The sequence below is a fragment of the Vidua chalybeata genome, chromosome 8 (assembly GCF_026979565.1).
Source record: "Vidua chalybeata isolate OUT-0048 chromosome 8, bVidCha1 merged haplotype, whole genome shotgun sequence".
Lineage (NCBI taxonomy): Eukaryota > Metazoa > Chordata > Aves > Passeriformes > Viduidae > Vidua > Vidua chalybeata.
Window position 1 is genome coordinate 25121328 of NC_071537.1, and position 22155 is coordinate 25143482.

Sequence of the window (22155 nt, forward strand, 5' to 3'; positions counted from 1 at the left end):
CACTCAGAAAAAACAGCCTTAGCCCGCCTCTGAGAAATGGGACCTTGTGTCTCCTCATGCTCTGTGCTCTTCCTGCTATTCCCAGGCATAAGGGAGTTGCTGGGGACAGTCTGACAATTATTTGGAAGATAAAAAGATGCAGAAAACACAGGACAAGGTGGAAACAAGGTAGGGTGGAAACAACAGCAGAACAGAACAAAATCAACTTAAACAGAAAATATTGCTGAGGTTGGGAGCATTTAAATACAAACAGAGAATAAGAAAATACTTTTTAAGGTTACCTGTGAATAGCACTATGGAAGGAAAAAATCTAACTTTCAGGAGACTAAGTATACCAAGGAAAGGCTAACAAACAGGCTTATGGAAGGAGCACACAGCCATTCAGCTATTCAGCTCTGTCCATATTTCTCAGAGCAGCTAAGAAAGCAGCACTGACCAGCCTTTGTCCTTAGCAGTTTTGCCTTTGCCTACATACACTGCACAACACAACCTACTCAGAATATCCATCATTTGCTTCACTGGCACTGAAACTATTAAACCTCTTACTGATTGATGTGGAAACTGAAGAAAAGTTACCTCAGTACTCAAAAAAATAGTTTGTTCTTTATCAGATCTGTGTCCTTGAATCTTGCTAGACCTCTGTGATATGTGATTCAAGGAAAGATCAAAAAATAGTTTACAAGCTATGGTAATTATATAAAATATTCTATTAGGCAATAATAAACAAGCATATTAGAAATGAAGGTGCATTTAAATATCTATTTAACTTGCACCATCTTATTCATATGCTGATGAAAATCAAGGGTTTACAGTTTATCAAATCTACATGTTTTTCCTCCGGAGTCTATCACAAGAAACCTTTTGTCCCCCTCCTGGTTTCCCAGGCCCTGAGTCAGCATGTGAAACCCACAATTGCAGGCCAAACCTCCTCCTCTTCTCTCACTTGCCTAACCTGTGGTTTCTTCCAGGTGCAGTTAAATGTTCAAGTTGTTCTCACCATGGATGCAAAGGGCCAGGGTCTGCCAGTGACCTTTTCCAGGGCTCATCTAGAACCCAGGTACTGGCTTGTCTCATGTTCTCTGTTTGATTTTGGTGGGGCTTTTTTCCCAAAAAAGATCAATTAAAAAACCTCTGCCAGAAGAATGTTGAAAGCATTACATCAAACACTTAAAATCTAAGAAACTTGAAATTTTACAAGAAACTTGAAACAAAAGTAACTTGTGCAAATTTAAAACAGCCCTCTTCTGTCAATGTGCATAAAACTGGGTACTGCCTATTTGTTTTTCACAGGACTGGTGCACTCAAGGGCACTCAATAAACAATGCAGCAGGATTTAATCCAGCATCTGTGGGCACACCACCAAGGACAAAGGTGTTGAGGCACACGTCCGAGGCTGAGGTGAGCGTGGAAGTGCAGGGCATGGGTGCACAGTGCCTGTGGAGGTGATCTAGCCTTGCTTGGAGCCAGTAACATGTTAGACTAATACAGATACTGCTGACATTCCCCATCCAGTCTCAAAGCACTTCACTCCCCAGCTGTCTTGGCTGTTGGTCTTGCTGCAACATCAGGATGCTGGCCTGACACCACAAGTATGATGTGACCACATCTGACTTGGTTGAACTGGAACACACTCAAACACCTTTCCTCAAAGTCTTCCCTGCACAGAGCCAACTCTCTGCTGAGAACAACTGTAAAATACTTGGCAAGGACATCTCCATTTCAGTGATGCTCCTCATCTTGGGCCTCTGTACTTACAGGACTGGCATAAAGCAGCTTTTTTCCTTCACTGAGAGGTCCTTGCTCCACTAGAGAAAACTGCTCTTTTTAACACATAAATTTCCCCTGGAGTGTTCTGTAAGTTATATCAGCATGTGTCTCTCTAGCTGTCTCCTCTACACGTGCTGCAGATGCAACACTGTCATTTGCCTTTGTTGCTACAATTGTGAGATTCTGTTTAGTTATGAGACTTTGGTCATTATCACTGGTAAGTCCTCAGTCTGTAACAAAAATGATGGTGGTGTTCCTGGTGAATATTATATTTTAGGTGAACTTGTTATGGCTTGTTATGCCACTTGTTCTGTGGCATTTGCACAGCCACTCTGTGGAAATGTTAGGTATTTCAAATATGAATTGAGAAATTTGTACTGTTCCAGGGTTGGTGTTTTAAAACCTGTGAAAGTGTTTCTACAAGTTACAAAAGTACCATGTTTTAAGTATGCTTACCTCTTAAAAAAACATTCCCCCTATCATTCAAGTTCAAGTTCATTAGCTTTCCATTTATATGCCAATTCATATCACATGATCTAGTCTTTGTGCTCTCTGTAGATAAGAAGACGAATCTCAAGTTACATGCCCTATAAATTGGATCATTTAATGACTCTTTCTTAATTCACACTGGAGCTGCTAGGTAAGTTGAACATCTTTAGATAGGTTGCTGCTTCAACTATGCTGAATCTACTAAACTGTATCACAAAACTTTCCAATTTTGATGTATCAACATTTTTATTAACAATTTCACCTCTTTTTATAGACCATATTCACCTGAGGTGAAGAGATATTAAAAATGGATGCTGCAATAGAAGAATAAGTATTAGCAGTTGTTTTGCTCTTAAGCCAATTGAAGACAGCATGTCCCATTTTGCCTTAAACATTCTCTTGCTAAAGCAGCCATGGGTCTAATGCTCTCCTGTAAAATGAAGCTATAACTTTTTTCATGGGGAAAATGGCATATAATGGTGTCTGATGTACAGGAAAGACCTTTGAAGGGGTGTTTTGGGTTTTTGCTCTGTAGACTTTCGTAGACTTAGGAGACTGTCTTTTGGGAAAATATTTTAATTGTCTGAAATAACTTTGCAACTACATGAATGGCATTCATGTCACTGCAGACAAAGCATAATATATGTAAGACTTCACACCCAGAAAAATTTTAAAACATTCTCTTTTTTTTTTAATGCAGGACTCTACACTGGAGACTAAAGCAGTCTGGTTTACCTTTAGCTTTAAATGATGCTGTCTCCACAGCTGCACAAAATCTTAGCAGTAGCTTTTTTTCTGCTCGCATTCTGTGCTCAAGGTAAACTTGCAGGATTTCTTCCAAAGTTCTCTTTCAAGCCTTTTTTTGGAGATAGGAGCAACAATGGAGATGAACAACAAATACCAGGTACATGAAGTTATCTCCGTTTTTATCTGTTGTGTTCTATTGTTCTATTTTTATGCTTTGAAAACTCAGTGCTATCTACCATAATCTGATGTGTGATCTACTTGAAATAAAATAATCAGGACTTAATATGAATTTCCTTTTATGAAGTAAGATGCTTAAATCTCTATTTAATGATGCAGTAGTTCAACTCACAGAGAAAAGTTTAGAATTTTCCATAGCACAAGAAACTTGTTGCTGAGTCCTAGGTTGTAGCTGTAAACAAGTGCTTGAAGAGCCTGAAGGATTCTGTCAAGGATTCAGTCCCTAGACACAGTTAAAAATCAACTAAACGTACTGCACAAGTGCCAAAGTTTTGTCTGGACTGGCTCAATCACTTAGAGAGAAAACTATCTCCATTTTCCAGTTCCAGTTTTCCATAAACATCCCTGCTCTGCAGGTGACTTCCAGGAACTGATCCCCTCTCCTTACAATGATTAATATGTGAAGATATCACCTGCTTAAAACACAGAAGTAAACTAAAACTTGTCAAACAAAACATTTCAAAAGTTCATATTAATTTCATATGATGAGCTCTGCTTTATTTGAAAGCCAAGGCTGACACTGTAAAGCAAAGTGCATAATAGCTGGTTTTGTTCACAGATCTCACACCACTGGCTGGTTATGAACATGGAGATGCTATCCATCAATTAGAATATCGGATTTCCAGACTGGAAGGAGGTATTTTATCTGCCTTTACTTTCTGCTGCTACTGGGTTAGTGGGAATAGATCAGGTGGGCAAAAATTGCTTCTTAGGAAAAAGGCAGAATTTTCTGCAGTTTTATTGCATTCCTTTTATATCTTCTTTATTGGTATATCAATGAGTGAAAACTTACAAATGGGAGTGGGGGAGTGGGAATTAGATTTTCATAACTAGTGGGAGACACCTGGGCAACAGCTCTGAAGTATGAGTGCAAGCAAGGCAGGAATGTGCCAGATTAAAATCCCTGCCTATGCAGAGCTGCTCCACGCACACCTTGTGCCCCCAATAGACAAATGGAACACTAAAAACATACTACAATCATGACCAGATCACATCTAAGATCCCACTCACTCAAAAACACTGGTATACTGCAAATCACCTCAGAGCCTTATAGAGAATCTCAAAGAAAATCATATGCTTAAAAAAAAAAATCCTAATTTTCTTTCCTCCTCCAAATTCTTACATGATTCTCCTGTTTCATCACCTGTATGTTTCTTCCTATTCCCCCCTCCTCATTTTCAAATTTCTTTGAAATATTTGATTTCAGGTTCTCCTTTCCTGTACCTTTTCCTGGGTTTAATCTACAGTTATGGAGCAAAATAGCAAGAGTTAACACTGACAGCAAAGTGAGCACAAAACAATGCACAAATGTTTGACAGCTTTTCCCTCCTCTTGCAGTCCTTCGTTTGAACAAGATGATAACAGAGTCTGGAGGAAAAATCTTTGCTACCAGTGGAAAAAAAGCTAATTTTAATGCTACAGTGGAAAAATGTAAAGAGGCTGGAGGCTCTATTGCTGCTCCAAAAAGCCCTGGCGAGAACGATGCCATTCTGTACTTTGTGAAATATTTTAACACCTACGCCTACCTGGGGATAAAACAATCCCTAATTCCAGGAAGATTCCAGCTCCTGAATGGTGCTCAGCTGAGCTATACTAACTGGTATTCAAATGAACCTTCTGGCAAAGGGGAGGAGGAATGTGTGGAGATGTACACTGATGGCACTTGGAATGACAAAAAGTGTAACAAGAATCTCCTTATTGTCTGCCAGTTTTAGGGCTTCCCTTGCTGCTCTCCTGAATATGCTTCCCTATGACTTGTGTCTTCCTTTGTAGCTAGTAAACTTAGATAATGCAGCATGAAAAAATAAAATACACTTTTTCCCAGTCTGATTTGTCTTTTAAACAAATGCCAGCCAGCCATAAAGAGGAAATTGTATAATGAAAGCAGAAACCATTTTTTCTGCTTGTTAATCATTGCCCACTGAGTGTTTTAATACTGCTGCTATGAGCTCCTGCTGCTGTTAGCCTGCTGATTTATTACAAGACCAAAAATAAGAGTTCTTGGCCACATATCTAAAGTGACTTGCAGCCACAAAATCTTCCAGTACTCCTTTACCCATGAGCCTCTGCTTTGTGTGTATTTGGATCCCTTTCTGTAAGTTTCCCTCACCAGAACTCCCCATACAGACTCTCTGCTGTTGCTCAGCCCATGTTGCTTTGGCCACTCTCACCCCCAACAGATGCCCTGAAAGAAGACACGAGCAGTGCTGCTGGGCTTCTTACACATCCCATTGGAAAACTTCAGTCAGCAGGTCTCTATCCTTCATGCACCTCAAAAGTGGTGACCAGAAGCCACCTGTTCAGCAATTCCTAATCCCTTTCCTGACTCAAAGAGCAGAAGAAGACCAAGGGCCCCTGTCACATGGGATGTGTGTGGAAGAAAACACACAGGAGACAACAGAAAAATTACTAGGTCTATGTGATTTAGGGAAAATCAGCAGAGCCATGACATGGCCAATTTTTTTAGGCTATATTGTCATGAGATTCAGATACAGCTAATTTTGGGCACCACAGAGGTGCTTGTCAGACCCTCATTGTGATTCCCACAGGACCAAGGCTGGTGGATGCCCAGTGACCTGGCACTCATTGCAGAAGCTGCTCAGTCTCCACCATCCAGCTTAAATTAAAGGATTAAGAGAAATCTTTCTCAGCTTTCTTGCTTGAGTCTGTTCACCTACTGAAGGTGAGGAATCCCCAGGCTTAGATTCACAGTTGTGCAGTATAGCTGCACACACAGAGATGTCTGATTTGGATTTTTCCTTTCCCCAGGACAGTTGACTTCAACATAGCTTAGGCAGTGGAAGCTCTGCATCAGCTCTGTGACATGGTGCAAAGGCTGGCTGAGCATCTGGGGGTACCTCCATAAAGCCAAATTCCTGACTGTGAGCCACACTCATTCACACTGTGTTAGTCCCAGCTGGGTCACAGAAACCTGAGCAAGGACATGCCCAGCTCTAGAGCCAGATCAGCCCCCCTCACCCTCTGCATGACAGGGAGACAGAACAGCCAAAGCATGGAAGGTAACAGGGGAGGGAAGGTGTGCTCACAGCTCGTGTGAACCTGGGGGCCAGCAAAGAGGCTGCCTGGGACCTCCTAGCTGTGCAAATCGCTGTAATTCCAGAGCAGCAACTTGCCATGCACAACATTCCTGCACTGGCTTAAATTCAATTACAGGATTATTTTGGGCACATGGTCTCACCACCTGCTCTGTGGCAAGGAATGGGTCTTCCTGGCCTTCTTTAAGCCCTCTGCTTGATGTCAGGGCCTGTGAATTATTCTTGCTGTTGTTGTCTGCAAACTAAGCTGCTTGTCTTTTAGGTATTAGGAAAATTAATGCAACAAGGTTGGTGTCAAACCAAGACAACTTTCTGCTTGAACAGCCTGGTGCCTGCAGGGGTCCACCTCCACGGGTAGGCTCAATTAGTCACTCCAGGAGTATTTAAATCCTTCATCAAAATGCATACTAAATAGGACCTTGTTTCCAAGATCTATAAAATTATCTCAACATATGCAAAGATAAAACTTTTGTGAGCAAAGTCCTTTTTATGCATGCATCTCTTTGGCATGTAAGGAGATCTACAAGCTGTTAACAAGTGCCTTTATTTCTGGAAAGCACAGCCAAAATACAAACTACTGAATCCCATATTGTGTAAGGTGTAAATAAACTCCTTACTCCTCTGTTAACCCAGTGGAAACAGGTACTTAGAGGGGAAATGAGGACTCAGGAGTCCATATGGCACTGCTTCACTTTCCAACTCCATTCTTACTCACAAACACTTTACAGCTCACCAGTATCTGCCTGCACCCATCAGCTCACCTGCCCAGTCTTCAGCCTTGCATGACTCCTGTTGTGAAATTAACTCTGCCACGAGCACAAGGAAACAGGATCACAAACATCATCTCATATAGTAATTTTCCACTCATCATATTCCAGTAAAGTTTAAGAAATTTACAGTGATTAACATCAGCCTGAGAATGAAGTTGGACACACAGCCCACCATCACCAAACATTTAAAGCCATGGTAAGTTTTTTAGTCTATCCTGCTAATTTCCAGGGGGTCACAGAGTTATCAAAATTAAAGCTAATTGCAGGTGTGTATGAAAGAAAGCAGCTACAGTCAGTGTTACTCTAATGAATATGCACCAGAGCAGAAATGTTCCACCACCATCCATCTTTGGGCTTTTCCCCTGTGGGCTCCCAGGGAAGACAGTAAAGGATTTTGTTACTCCACAGCTGCAGGTGCCCTGCTGAGACACTGGAGCTACTGACAGTACAAGGATGAGGACACAGAACCTCAAAGCAAATGTTTGTCACCCTGCCTGAAGCTGCCACCTTCAACAGCCCTGCTGACAGCAGGCGGGTCTGGAAACATCAGTCTTGGCCTGAAAGGCAGACTGGTTCAGCATCTGGGCACCAAATTTATTTCCTAAATCTGAATGAGATGGCTGTACAGCATCCTCTGATTTGTAGAAAGACAGGATTTCCCAAGGCTAGCAAGCATTTATTTCAAAAGCTGTTTTCTGAAACATTTGTGAACTTATTTTAAAAGCTTAATCCATCCTATCCTAACTCTAAATACTAGTTGTGCTTTTAGAAACTGCCACTATTTGACATGTATTTACTAGTACTTGTGGATATTCTGGACCACCCAGCATGCTGACAAGCCAAACTTTGTGATGTTCACTTTTCAGTCAATGGCATGCACTTTTCACTTCTGATTGTAGGACTACTAGTACCACCACTAGGATTAAGTAAAGTTAAAATTGTATTAATCTGAAGAGTTAGTAAAAGAACAGGACAAACAGGTTTCTCAGAAGGCAACTTAGCAAGGAATCTGATTTTAGCAAGATGAAATATTAGTGTCAAATATCAAGAGAGGTCACTTGTCAAGTTCTGCAGGGAAAAGTGTTACTGATTCTGCCTCGTATAGTGGAAAACACTATTAAATTATTCCACCCATCCCACTGCCAATAATTGTTCAGAAAATTGTTTTGAATCTATAAAAATATCCATCATGTTAAAAACTATTAACAGCTGTTATTTTCTGTGAAGACACCCTAGTTAATATTTTTTTCTGCTTTGTAAGAAACTGAAAAACCTATTGCTGGTTGTGTGGCTTTGAGGTCTCAAGGGACATCGTTGCAATCTGAAGCTCTGTACAGCCCTTTGGATGCATCTACTCCAGCACAGATCATTGCATAGATATCATTGTTAAATTTTTAAGGCAGGCTGCAGTTTGGCCTTTACATCTTCTCTTGTCAAGAGTCAAGAGCCAGATGCAGCAGTGTGTTCAGGCAGGAGGGCCACTTCTCTGGGACTGTGCAGTGCCACCTCCACAGCAGCATGGAGAGGAGCCAGAGCTGGCTTTAGCAAAGCCTCTGAAGAGGTTTTCACATGCACTTTATATAACAGATACTGCAGCAGCCTGAGCACAGCTGTAGTTTTTCAAATATTGAAATAAAGCTAAGCTGTTGAGTAGCAAGTGGGTTGTTGAAGAGAGTTGGGTGTATGAACGCCTTGGATCTCCAATAAACTTAGGGGCATCAGCCTTCATACTCTGAATGCTGTTCACAATAATCAGTCAGAATGAGTTACTTAACCAGATTACTCACTCGTCAGTAAAAAGATGGTGGTTTTCTGGTGAGAAACGGGCCCTCATTTTTCACTGCAACTGGCTGTCTCCTACAGCAGGCTGTGCGTGTGTGAAGAGCCAGCTATTGTTGTGCTGATCCCGGGCAAACTGCGGTCAGGGCAGAGCGGCTCCCTCGCTTCCTTGGGAAGGCTTGTGCCGCTTTAAGAGCGCTTTAAGTGGGAGGCGGTGGAGGCACCGCTGTCCAAACACGGGTGCCTGAGCAGCCTGCTGCGCTCACCTGGGGCTGGCACAGCCGGGGGAGCCCGCCCTGCCCTGCCCTGCCTCTCCTCCCGCAGGTGGAGCAGCAAAGGCGCTGCAGCCCAGGGGCAGCGCCCGCAGGACTCCGCCAGGGCACTGAGCAGGCGAGAGGGGACGGGAAAGATCCAGATGCCGACTGTCGGGTAGTCAGGCTGCCAAAGGTGAAAATATTCAACACAAACTCAACTGCTTTGATGCCTTTCTGTAAAAGTAAGGGGGGTAATTAAATTATTTCTAATTTGGGTAAAAGGTTGTCAGCAGGGAAGAGTTGAAGAATGTAGAGTTCTTAGTCACGTAATTAATTTTAAGTGCAAAATAGTTTGCTAAATGGTTAGTATTATGTCTGTAAGTGGACTGCATAAGGCAATCTTTATTCTCCTTTTACAGTTAGCACACCTCCAGCCTGTATAAGTTTATTCAAAAGCGTTTAAAATCGAAATATTTCAGAATGCAAAATGTCTGTGACTCAGATGTAGGTAACTCCTCGTGGCTACACATTCAAGAATCAGAAACCTAACAGACATATGCCTCAATGTGTTATCTATGAGAGCACAAAACCATCTTTTTAGACAAAATACAAAAATCTGAATTCATATGTCCAGAAAAGTGTGATTTAAATAACAACTCAGAAACTCTTCTTGCATTTTTGACTTTTATTGTAGTCACCTGATTAAAATTATTTTTGGAAGTGAGGTGAAGCTAAGGGCTTGATCAGCTTAATTACAAAAGTTTGCTATGCTAGTTTTATCTATTAAATAGTCTGTCTTCATAATAATTTTTGTATTAAAAGTCTTCCCCCAGGTTTCATACATTTAATTTTTGCCCCAAATTTTCACATTAAGAGGTTTTCAGTTTGATTTGTATCCTGCAGTGTGTTTACTCACTGAAAGATAAATACATACAGATTTGACTTTAAAATAATCAGACTAATCTGCTTCATCCTTATAAATGCTGAAATACTTTTAAAACTTTTAAAATACTGAATTTTAATGAATACTTTAGTTATTTGTAGAGGGAGATATTTATAATAAACAAATTCAGTGAAATTTCTGTTAATATTTTGATGATTCTGAGCGTGTTCATACACTCTTGGTTTGAAAGGTTTGTCCCTCTAGAGACCAAAGCAGCACTATCAGATCTTTCTAAGGTTTCACATAATTGAAATGCAGCCTTTTCTCTAAGGTACCAAGCTCATTAATTTGATTTCTGGTTCTTACAGGCATTCTAAGTGACAATTTTAATTTGCAGTGTAGTTATCTCTCAGTCATCACCCCCTTTTCAAGTCCATCACTGTGCCAGACATCCAGGTCTGAGAATTTTTCCAGTTCCTACCATTTGCTACCTCTGTTTGCAGCACACAGCCCGGGAAGTGGCAGAGGAATTAATTCACCTTGCTGCAGTTGCACAGGGCTACAAGGCACACCGAGGAGGCTGCTGCAGCAGCAGTGACCTCTTCAGAAAGCCAGCCATGGGTATTTATGCTGGAGAGTTAACAGGAAGCTGGCAGTTCAGTTAGAGAGCAAGCACCCAGGAGCACTTGTTTTCCCCACTTGAAGGGCAAATATTTATATCACTGAGTGGAAAATGAAGCAGAACAAGTTCATTGTTGTTGTTGGTTTGCCCCTTTCAGCTTGTTCTTCCTTTAGAATAAGTGTGTGCCTGGGAGAAGAGTGGTCACACCGCTGCAGGGTGGGAAGTGTTTCACAGCTCTGGTTGTGCTGAAGCCACTGGGAGCTTTCTTTGTATCTGACTGAGCAGCTCTCAGGTGCAGATAATAAAACCCCTCCCCACATAAACAGCTGTAAGCCCTGTTTGTAGAAGATACTGAAAATTCCATATAGTCCATGTGGTTTTATCTGATATAATTTGTAGAATCTAGTGGAATTCCTGACCTAATAAAATACTAAAAATTGTATAAAGATATCATTAATGAGCTTTAATATTTCAGATATATTGTTTTGTATTTTATACAAATTTTATATTGTTTTGTACTATTGATTGTGGTTTTTTATCCACTCTGACTGTATTCATCTCCACCAAAGTAAGAACTGAGCACTGTCACTAGATTTCACAAAGACAAATCTTCGACTGACATTAAGTACTCTAGCTCCTAATCAGAATATCTTCCTAGAAACAAAAGAAAATATAAATATTCATTGATATAAAATAGACCTTGCAGACTTCAATCCCTTCTGCCATTTGGTGGCTGCATTTACAAATTTACTGGGCTCCCAAAGTTTTAAAACGTGTTTTTCTGTTCCCAGAGTTTAGCCAGTAGTACTAGCTCTGTGACTTTCCAGGCACAGAGAAAAATTATATGATAGCCAATAATTCTGTAGTTTGAAGGTCAATAAATTATATAAATATTTGCTAATTCAGATACCAGTTCATCTTTGAGCTCTATGCAAAGAAACCACAAGTGAGAGCAAGATACAGACTGAGAGGCCACCACCTCCCTCAAGCATCTTGCTGAAGGGAACTTCTCAAGTGACAATAATTAAAGTTACTGTAAGACTCAGAGGGCTGTCTTGAACCTTCACACCATTTCTGTAGACTGCAAATAAGGTTGGTATTTTTTTTTCCCTTACAGTATTGCTACCTTCTGCATTTGTCTTCATTGGACATTGAGGAAGTGCAATTCTCCCCTCCTGGATGTGGTATGGGATAAATACATCTGGGGGTTGTGTAAGGTTTTCCCTTCTGTTAGTTCTCTAAAATCAAGATATCCATGTGTAATTTTGAGGGGGCAGGGGGAAACAAGATTAGCAGAGAAAAATAACTGTCTTTTTAACCCAGTAAAGATTACATTCAATAGAGCAGGCAGGAAAAGCACTTTTCAATAGTTTCAGATGGTGGGAAGGACTGGGGTGGATTCCTTGCAGGGCAGAGACCCCAAGGCAGCTGTCTCAGCTGCATCCTGCAGCAACACAGCAGCAAGACAGAGTAAATCACTGTCTCCCTAAATGTGGTTTTGCTCTTTTTCCTAATAATCAAAAGGTAAGGCTTCAAATCAAACAGTCAAACAGTATTTTCTGGCTTTTCAATATTGCAGCAGGCTGTAAGCCAGCACACAGTACATCAGCTAAAAACACTGAAGAGAAAGTATTTTGTTTCCTGCTTGTACTGTCTTCTGCAACAGTTGTGTGCCATGATCTTCAAGTATTGCAATTGAAAAGTGAATCTTTGCTAAGAGAGGGGGAGCAGTGAAGCAATCCACAATCTAGGATACATTTTTACAGAGTATACTTTAGCTTGCAGTAAATATATTACGTTAGTGAAGGATACCAACTTCATTTCCAGAATTATATAAGTTTATACTTCTGAAAGACAGAATGGTCTTTCATCAACTATAGTGTAGGAAAAAAACCCGCCTCAATTTGTATAGCCTTCAGGCAAATCTTAAATGAAACACTGGAAATGGAAGGTACAATCACAAATCACACCTCTAATAGGTTTCTTTTTTTCCCCACCCTATCTTCTTTATTGTATGCTTCTCTAAAGTCTTTAATTGCATGTCATTCAATATGTTCAGCTCAAATTCTGCCAGACACCCTTACTCATCTACCCATTTCTTAAATTTAGGGATAGATCTAGAACAAACCATTATTTTGTGGCTTAGAGACCAGATTAGACATGCTAACACATTCACTGATGAGGATTTTAGTTGAGATAAAGAACTCTAGAAGCTCCAGCATGTATTTATTCTGAAGACTTTGTATTTCCAGAGCTATGTTTTGGTTGACCACTATTTTGATTAATTTATGCCCTCCCATAATCAAATACTGTGTCCCTGTGAGAAACACCTGGTTAATAGAGCAGCTGCAGACCTTTTATAGCTGTGCTGAAGGGAGCAGGCTGCCTGAGATAGGCCTGCAACATTCAGAAGGGCACTGAGCCATGGCCTGCAGCCTCTGCTGATTGCACAGCTGAACAGCTTCACCTGGCAGTACACCCATGTTCCCTTTGGGATGACCTCTGCTTTGATGAGTGTACCTTATTTTTGATTATCTTACTGAAAGGTATGTATATAGCAACACTGACTTATGGCACAACCTCCTTGTCACATCAGCAGAGTTGTTGTATTCAGCCCCCAAAGACCAAAGCATGCTGCAGGTTGTGCCCTGAGGCTGTGCAGCACTCCCTCAAACTAAGAAAAACCTTAGGACATGAGAACACAAGTACAGGAAAAGCTTGGAATAGGTTAATGTAGAACAAGTCCACGCTTTGGGGACTTTATGTAACACTTGGTATCACTTCCCAGCCAGCAGCAGCTTTTCTAGCTAAAGCCAATGTAGCCAACAGCTCCAAAAGGTGAGCAAGGCCCTTGGTAATTGATCTGCTGCTCTCACAGCCTTGAACTACACATCCTTGAATCCTCAGAGCTGCCTCAACACTAACACAGACCTTCCCATCACTTCCCAACTGCTTCTGCAGCCTCATCTTCACCAAGGGCCAGGGCAGATGGAAAGCCAGCAGTGCTTCCCCCATGTAGGGCTCTTTGGTCCAGCCCTTGTTTCACTGCCAGGGGTACAACTGGCAGGACAGCAGCTCCTTATCCAAGCACAGGAATATGTCATGTCATCTCCACCCAGGGATGAAGGAGAGGGATGTGTGCCCAAACACACTTCGCCTTCCCCACCCCAAACCACAGGAAAAGAACAGAGCCTTGCTTCACCCTCAGCATCCACTGTCTCTTGGGGTCTCTATTTCTTACACGGATTGGGGTACAGTCCAGCTGAAAATCACTCCAAATTTGTTTTATGCAGAATTAACTGGTGTGGCCTTCCCTCACAGCCAGGATTTAAGGAAAGGGGCAGTGCTCTGCTCTCACCCCACCAGATCTGGCTGCTGGCAGAGCAGTGGATGCTCTCACTGGATTTTTTTTTCCCCCCAAATCCAGACACTAGTGAGGAATCAATAAAGCAGAGAATGGGGACAGGGATTTCCCATGCAAACCATGATTGATTTTTCAAAAAAGAGAATTGCAACAAACAGAAGGGAAAAACAAAGGGAATGGAATGACAATAAGATTTGAAACAAAAGCTAGAAAACAAAGCAAAAGTAGCAACAGCAAGTGCTTAAGAGCAGATGCCTGGCAGAGAAAAAGGCAGGAAAAAAGGACCATAAAGCAAGTCAGAAACTGAGATATTTAAAGGAGTTAACTAACAAAGAGATTCAAATTAGGAGACCAGAGGCTAATACAGCTTTCAGGTGTGTGGGTTCTGGCAAAGGACTTGCAGGCCTTGTGACTTTCAGGTGTGTGAGTCCCGTGGAAGGAATTGCATTGAACACTGCACTCCTTAAGACTTCCCTATTAACACTCAAGAACCCTGTGCAGCAGCTCTAGGCAGCAGAGAAGCAGCACAAGGAAGCTCCCTGAGCAAAAAAAAAAATCCCTCTCCAGGTTAAAAAAAACCCTCACACCTATCTTGACCCACCAGCCAGTGGGAAGAGAACAACACCAAAAGCTGCCACAGGAAAGGTCAGACTATCACACAGCCTGATGGGCTCTGCAGCACAGCCCACACCAGCAGAGCCAGAGGTCAGAGCAGATAAAAACACACACACAATCAAGCAGCTGCTCTGTAGCTTGGGTGACAACAGACACAGAGCACAGCCCACTTCAGGGAACGAGCCTGGTGGCAGCATTCCAGCTCCAGCCACCCTCCTGCCACAGGTATGTGGCTTCACTGGTAAGGAGAGCAGCTGAGAGAGTGCTCCAGGCCCTGGGCTAGGGGAGCTCCAGCTGCAGCCTCTGTGCTTTTTCTGTGCTTGTAAGATTTGAGATTAATCCAACTAGAACATGACAGCAGCCAAGGAGAGCTCCATCAGGACTCTGCTGATGGATAGCTAGGTTTCATTAAGGATATCATGGCCTGAATCCACCAAGATTTGTTACTAGACATACACCAGTAACACACACTCTCCTTAGAAACCGCAGGGAAAAAAAATTGAGCTAATGGCAATTTTAACACTGTCGTGTACACAATTGCTGGAAAGTATTCAAATTTTCTACTCTCCTTAGACAAAAATATCGACCCAGTCTCTATCTTCACCTTTACACAAAGGTCAGGATTTAGTAACAAAAGCCCAGTAAAGCACATGCTTAGACAAACCTTAGACCTCCTCTGGTGAGTTGTTGTCCCACTTCTCACAGCAAAAGCAGCACTGCAGCCCCTGAGGAAACCTCCTCACTACTGGTACAAGGGATCGGGGAGAAAAAAACCTCTTCAGCCCCTGGCACCTCATTTATTCACCCAGCTTTCAGGTGGGTCCAGGAAGAGGACTTGTCATCCTGATGACTTTCAGGTGTGTGGGTCCTGTGGCAGGAATTGTATTGAACCTGCATTCCCTAGGACACACCTGTTAACACTTAACAGAATCAACACAATTTAACTCCTTCCTAAGCACCCTGCTCTTTCTAAAGCATTTTCCATGGAAAAAGATAAAATATGCATTCTGATGGCTGTTCAATTTCCAGTTCTCCTTTCCATCATATTCTTTTATTTTCAGCTTTAGGGTGGATCAGGTGTCTTACACCAGCATCAACAACTACAGCTGAGCCAAGGGGGAAAAGGCAGGCTGATGCTGTACAGAAGCTCCTCAGGGCACAGAGAGAGAGAGAGAGAGAGAGAGAAAGCAGGAGCTCTTCTAGAGTCTGCAGCCCCCAAATGGGTTTATTCTTCAGGCTGAGAAAGGAATAGGCCAAAGAGGCTGACTCCCCTATGCTGGCTAATGCAAACCCATCTATTCAGACATAATTCCTATTTGCAAGTAAATAACGCAGCATGTTTTTTGCTTTGCAGCTTCAGACTCTTGACATAGAGGAAATCATGGTGGAAACAATCCTGGCCCCATGGGAAATCCTGCTGGTCATTTTTGCTGCAGTGCTGGTCATGAGTTTCCTGATGCTGCTGCCCCCCACTGCGGTGGTGATCTGGAGGATGAAGCGTGTGCCGCAGATCTCGCTGCAGGGCTCCGTGTGAGCCAGCCCTGCTCCCACCAGTGCCCTGGGAGGATGGTTCACACTCATAACACCTCTCAGGATCACTCTTGCTACCTGTGATCCACCCAAAAGCAGTGGGTCTACCAGTCTGCTGCTGCTAAGTTCCTGTGAAAAGAGAATGTGTGTGATTGTGTCGCCATGAGCTGCGGCTCTCTGCACTTTGCCCTCCATGTTTTGGCTGGGTTGTAATTACTGTTGTTGGCTCAGTTCCTAGACTGAGTTATTCTCTTGTGGACTGAAAGAGAAGTAAGGATAATGCAGCACTGTATTCCCTTAATTAATATCAGGAATCTCTCTCTCTCTATAGTTACACTGTAAATACTACTGAAGCCTTTAGCTGACTGACACTTATGCAGGTGGATTTATCCAAAGCATGCAGGATACTCTGGGAAGTTGCAACTCTGGAAGTTAGTCTGGTTGTATTGCAAAACATAAAAAAAAATAAAATTTCAGAGACTGTTTCAAGAAATAAGCCTCCCCTGCTTCTGTTGTTTGATCTGGAAACTTAATGGTTTAAAGTGTTCTTACATTCTTTCCTTCTATATGCATTTTCCTCTTTCCTCAATCCTGTAGTGCCAGAACAAACCCCATCCTGGGGCTAGAGCAGAGCACAAGGAATGGTCCAATGCTCAGACAGGCCATACACCAACAAGAAGTTAATGCAAATACTCAGCAACCATTTCTATGAATGAAATTATGCAAATGTACTCTGGGAAATAACACCATTTACTTTAGTTTTTAACTGTGTCATATGGGCTTATTGAGTCAACTCCCTGTCTCATCTATAACTAAGAACTCAGGTGGTGGGAATAGACCAAAACAACTTCCCTGCAAGTTTTTGAAAAACACCCCAGCAACCCAATCTCCAGCTTAATATCAAGTTCATGACAGATGATCATTAAAGCTTTTCAGCCTCATTCTTCCACACTGTCCGACACTCACATGAGGATTTCTGACCCACAAATTAAACAGATTCTTCTGCTAGTTTACAGGTTTGATTTCCTCATGAAATAAAATATGAGTGCCTTTTCTTTTCTTTTGTTGGTTGGTTTGGAAAGTCAGTAGAATAGATTAACAAAATTCAGAGAAAAAATGGGGTTTAGCACCAGTAGAAAAATTATACTGCAAAGTACTCCAGATATTTTATGTGAGCATCGGTTGATGATGATTTGACTGGAAAGACTTAAAACCATTATAATTTCATTTGATAGAGATAATCTGTTTGCCATAAATAAATAAATACCAAAACCCAGTGATTCAAAACTCATTGCTTTCCTTTAAGACTACAGCACTTTTGTCTCCAACACAATGACTTAATTTATTGCCACATGGTTTATAAGCAGCCAAAGCAGCCAACTCATCCCCTTTCTGGTGTAATTGTCTGTTCCACTCATTGTCATATGTCTGCTTCTGGGCCCTAAAGCAGCTGGGGTTATTTATGGGTTTTTTTACTCGTAATGACTCGATTCTGAGCCTGAAATATAAGTATGTAAATATATCTATTTGAACCATTTAGCTGATTAATGAGGTATAGGTCAATTTTACATCATGTACCACAAAACTATGCTGTCTGTGTCTGAGAGACAGATCAACAGAAACAGGGAAAAGGTAAAAAATGGAAAGGAAACACAAACAGATGAGTTGTCTGTCTTCAGATCTACAGCTTCACTGTTTGCTCAACAGAAGAAAATGAAAATATTACCTCAAGCACAGATTCCACTGAAAACCAAGCAAGCAGTAACTAAATTTCTTGTTTATATTTCGCAATAATTCACATGCATATTGTTTGATAGCTAGAGCTCCACAAATAAGCTGGATCACCAGTGCTAAGTTGCCTTTGATCTTCAATTTCACTTAGTGCCAAGTGGACAATGGACAGGTTTTCTGCTGCTGTTCTAAGCCCCAGTCAAGCAAGCAAGTGAATAAAGTATTATACCCCTACAGCCAGGAACTGTTGTCACTTACAGCTTAAGCGGTCATCAGAGCACTAATAGTGATTAACTGGCAGCTGTAAAAGTGAGTAGAAGGACAGCCCTTTCTCAGTAAAGAGGACCCCTGACACAGGACAATTTCTGACAACAATCAGTGCTATCAACTATCTGCAGACATCCTAAAGAACTTAAGCCAATAGGAAGGCATCCATTTAAAAACTGCAGTTCTTACTGAACTCCAGCTAGACAAATTAAAGCCATAAAAGTGGTCTTCTTTCTTTGAAACTCTTCTGCCATGAGCTGCGGGATTAGATTTAGCCTATATATCCATACCCCAAAGCTGAGGTCATGACCATGATCTCCAGACCTTTAACTAAATAAAAGCTGTGTGTTTACACATGCTAGCCATGATTTCACTGCTCTGCTTCTGCTGCCCAAGTGCAGTGAGAGGCAGGGCTGTGCTCAGGCTGCTGCTAGTAACCACAGATGATACAATCGGCCCCCTGGTCCCGGCTGGAGCCGTCGATGCCCTGCTCCGCAATCTCCTGGAGGAAGATGTTCAGCTGCTCTGCCTGACTCTCAGGGAAGGCAAGCGTGTGCACACAGGTGCTGTTGCTGGGGAAATAGGCAGATTTAGCTCCACTGATGGCCACCTCAGAGGCTGGAAAAGATCAAAGATGATAATAAATAAATAAATAGGCAGCTGAATTAGCTTAGCATTGTCCTGATTTTAAACATGTGCTGGGATTCCAATTTTCTAAACTAAAGTCTCCAACCTGGAATAATTGTCTAGATGATTGCTTGCTTTTAGTAAGCCTTGGAAAACAACTAGCAACTGCTCTAGCAACCAGGCACTGTCAACGGTAAAATATTTTCCATTAAACATAGGAGTGGTCGAGTGGTCCTTTTGTGTATCTATATGCACATTTATTTTTAAATTAAGACAATAACAACAGAGTCATACAGCCTGCTTTGGGTCACAGATTGAGCAATGGATAAAATGGGAGCAGTCTTACAGTCCTTGGGCTGCCATGAAGATGGCATCATTGCTGGCTAGGGCCCAGCTGCTGGGCTTTATTGTCTGTACATACAGGTGTTGGCCAGTTTGCTGAGATTCTTCAACTATTGTTGCAAGATAAACAGATTTATGTCCTCTTGCTGTCTGTCCCGTGCACACAACCCTTGTGCAACATGGAGTTTGTGTTAGGATGATACCAGTTTTCTGGTTTTTTTAAAAAAAACAGGTCCATCTTCCCACAAACATTTGCATAAATGCCTTATTTAGTACCCCAAGATGAAACAGCAGTGCCTTCATGAGAGTATTATAGCTAATGTGTTTTATTGCTCATCAGTTTGCCAGCTCAGCACTGACTCTCACAATGTCACACATGACAAGGCTGTCACGAAAAGAGAAACTTTTCTTTCCTCCTATTTTTTTGAACAAAAGAGAGGAAGCCTCGTGTCCTTATGAACAGATATATCTGAGAAGCACTCACGGTTGCAAACAGCCAGTGCCTTTCCCCCACTAAGCTGCGTGGTCCAGGAAAACCCCGTGGCATTGCCACACACTTCATAGAGCCTGCTCCTTCTGAGGAACTGGAAGTCATAACCCTTGGGAAACAGTGGTGGGGAGAAAATAAACAAACACTGTCTTAGGGTACATCATGGTAACTGCAAGGGGAAAAAACAGGGCAGGGAAGTACAAACACTACAACCTCTCCCAGCCCTGAGGGATATAAAAAAAAGTATAGCAAGCAAAATTACGCTTTATGTAATTTACCTTAGGCTTTACCAAAGGAAGGAATAGGTGCAGCAATATAGCAGCAGTAAGGCAGGAATGTTACCTTGTTGCACATGGGTTTGCAGTACTGAGTGTTGTCAATGGTCACACACACGAGCCCCCCGTTTTTTGGGGCCACTGGGCGCGGGCATGGAGGTAGCTGCTTGCAAACTTTTGGATGGATAAAAAGAAAGAGAGTGAGAAAACAATATATCAGAGTGAAAGTGGGTATAAAAGCTTTCCTTTCCCAAGCAAATTCATTGACCTGTCTCCGCCAGCTGACATCATCAAAGCAAGCATTTTTGCTTGTTTAAAATTTTTTTGTCCCCTCACATTTTTTTTTGGCCACACCCACCAAATTTTCCCCTCACTTGTCACTGTGACTACAGGGTCAGCCCCAGTTACACTTTAGAGGTGGCTCACTGTGGCATTTGCATTTGCAGCACTGACATTCAGCGCTATTGTGGCCAAACCTATCCAAATATTTCTTGGAAAAATGTGACTGGCATGCCAGCTCCAAGGCAGCACAGAGGCTGGAGGGCAGAGCAGACCCTGCTGGCCCTGTGACTGTGCTGCTGCTCAGCACCGGTGCCTGGGCTGCAGAGACAGCAGGACCCCCTGTTTGTGCTGCCGTGCCTCCCCAATCCCAGTGCTCCCTGTTGCTGAGATATCTTTTACATTATGCCCTCCTCCCCTAAAGAAATGCAGACACTTGGTTCATTCTGTAGTAGAAAGAATTTCCTGTGTGCTTCTCCTCTGCCACTTTGTTCAACGCCCAGCAAAGGGGAGCGTTGGTTCAGGAGGGGCCTCACATTTCTCCTGAACAGGGCGCAGCAGATCAAGTGTTTCTTGCAGTGTCCATGCCAGGAAATTGATTGAAGCTTTTTCACCCTCGGCAATAATGTCAGGCAAGCATTTTGAATATTTCTGTGGAGATAGGGGAGAAAAAGTTGAAGTTGAAAAGGAAAGACTTTGGAGCCTTAGAATTAACCTATCTGTGAACACATGTAAATAAAGAAGCTCAGGTATTTCTAGGTAGCTACTGTTATTTATCTCGCTGTTCTGCTTATGTTCAAGCCACTTTATATATCTAAAGCAGAGCAAAACTGGAAAATATATCTACAAGGACATTTTTGGACAAGCAGTAGCAGGACCAAAGCTGTGGTAAGTCAGATGACACTAATGTTTTTCTGCTCTTGCGTGTGCCTCCCCTCCCCAGCATGTACTTTGTACATTGCCAAAGCAATACACGAGTTGTGCTTGCCCAGCAGCACAGGCAGACACAGCAGGAGCCCACCAGCACAGGAGGTGGGTGCAGAACAGACCCTGGGTCAGCCAACCTCTTACCTTGAGACTCCCATTCACATCATCTATGGTTGCACTTTTGCATTCACTTAGATCGGCAAAAGCTCTGATTTCAGTAAAATCTAAAAGACAAGCAGAAGCAGGTACTTAGCTAGGTCATAGTCCCTCCTGACACAGGAACAAACCCCAAATACCACTTGTTCAGAGGAACTGTTCTTCTATCCTGCTTCTACCCTATCCCACAGTCCTAGTACCAGCTTGTATATCCGAGGTGATCAGGGCTCAAATCTGAATAATCTGTACAAATATTGATTTGTTGGAAACAGCAATGTAAGCACCTGCTTGGGGCCACTCAGAGCTGGGTTCCCAAGCAGGCCCTTCATTTCTCTAAGACAGCCCTGTTTAAATAATTGCTAGTCATAGTCAAGAACATCTTACCTGCAAGAAGAACTGCTAAACTTAGAACAAACTGTATTTTCCAGAGGAGGCAGGAGCTGATCATTTCTCTCTGCAGGAGACCACAGGTAATTATTTGTTGCTTGTGGTGCCTAAGAGCAAAAGCCCTGGAGTCAGGCACAGAGCTGTGTGGCTGGATGTTTACCCTGTGCCTCACTCCACAGCAGTGCTGTGATCAGGGATTAGGGGGAGGCACATATTGCCCCACTTGCTGGGAAGCCCAAGAAGAGCTTGCCAGAACAGTCTGGGGGAGGGCAAGGGCATGTTCTTGTTAGGGCAGGCTGGCTGAGGCGGGCTGGCTCTGCTGCTGCCGGCTCCACGGGGAAATTTTCACATTAACTGGTTTACTGTAAACATGTTCAGTGTATGCACGTTCTTGCATGCTATGGCTCTCTCACCACCTTCTGTGTTTGCCTTCTCTCTGTGTTTGCCTCTCACACACACACACAAATATACTTTTATAAAGAAGACATAATAATGCCTTAATTTGTATGTCATACTCAAAGAGAAAGCGTAGAACATCAAGTGACAACTGATTTGAACCAA

The 22155-nt window shown here is 42.4% G+C and overlaps 2 protein-coding genes across 2 annotated transcripts; one reads left to right on the top strand and one right to left on the bottom strand.

Annotated features, from left to right (window-relative positions):
• Positions 1 to 2960: 2960 nt before the first annotated feature.
• LOC128791778 (pulmonary surfactant-associated protein A-like) lies at positions 2961 to 5118 on the top strand. The gene is made up of 3 exons (XM_053949659.1): positions 2961 to 3160; positions 3800 to 3877; positions 4579 to 5118. Exons 1-3 carry the CDS (start codon positions 3004 to 3006, stop codon positions 4953 to 4955), a joined length of 612 nt encoding a protein of 203 aa, XP_053805634.1. The 5' UTR covers positions 2961 to 3003; the 3' UTR covers positions 4956 to 5118.
• Positions 5119 to 17393: 12275 nt separating this feature from the next.
• Positions 17394 to 21790, bottom strand: LOC128791777 (uncharacterized). The gene is made up of 6 exons (XM_053949658.1): positions 21592 to 21790; positions 21196 to 21275; positions 20661 to 20775; positions 19913 to 20019; positions 19565 to 19679; positions 17394 to 18729 (listed from the first exon to the last, which is right to left on the bottom strand). The coding sequence occupies exons 1-6, from the start codon at positions 21653 to 21655 to the stop codon at positions 18542 to 18544; spliced, it is 669 nt and encodes a 222-aa protein (XP_053805633.1). The 5' UTR covers positions 21656 to 21790; the 3' UTR covers positions 17394 to 18541.
• Between the last annotated feature and the right edge of the window lie 365 nt (positions 21791 to 22155).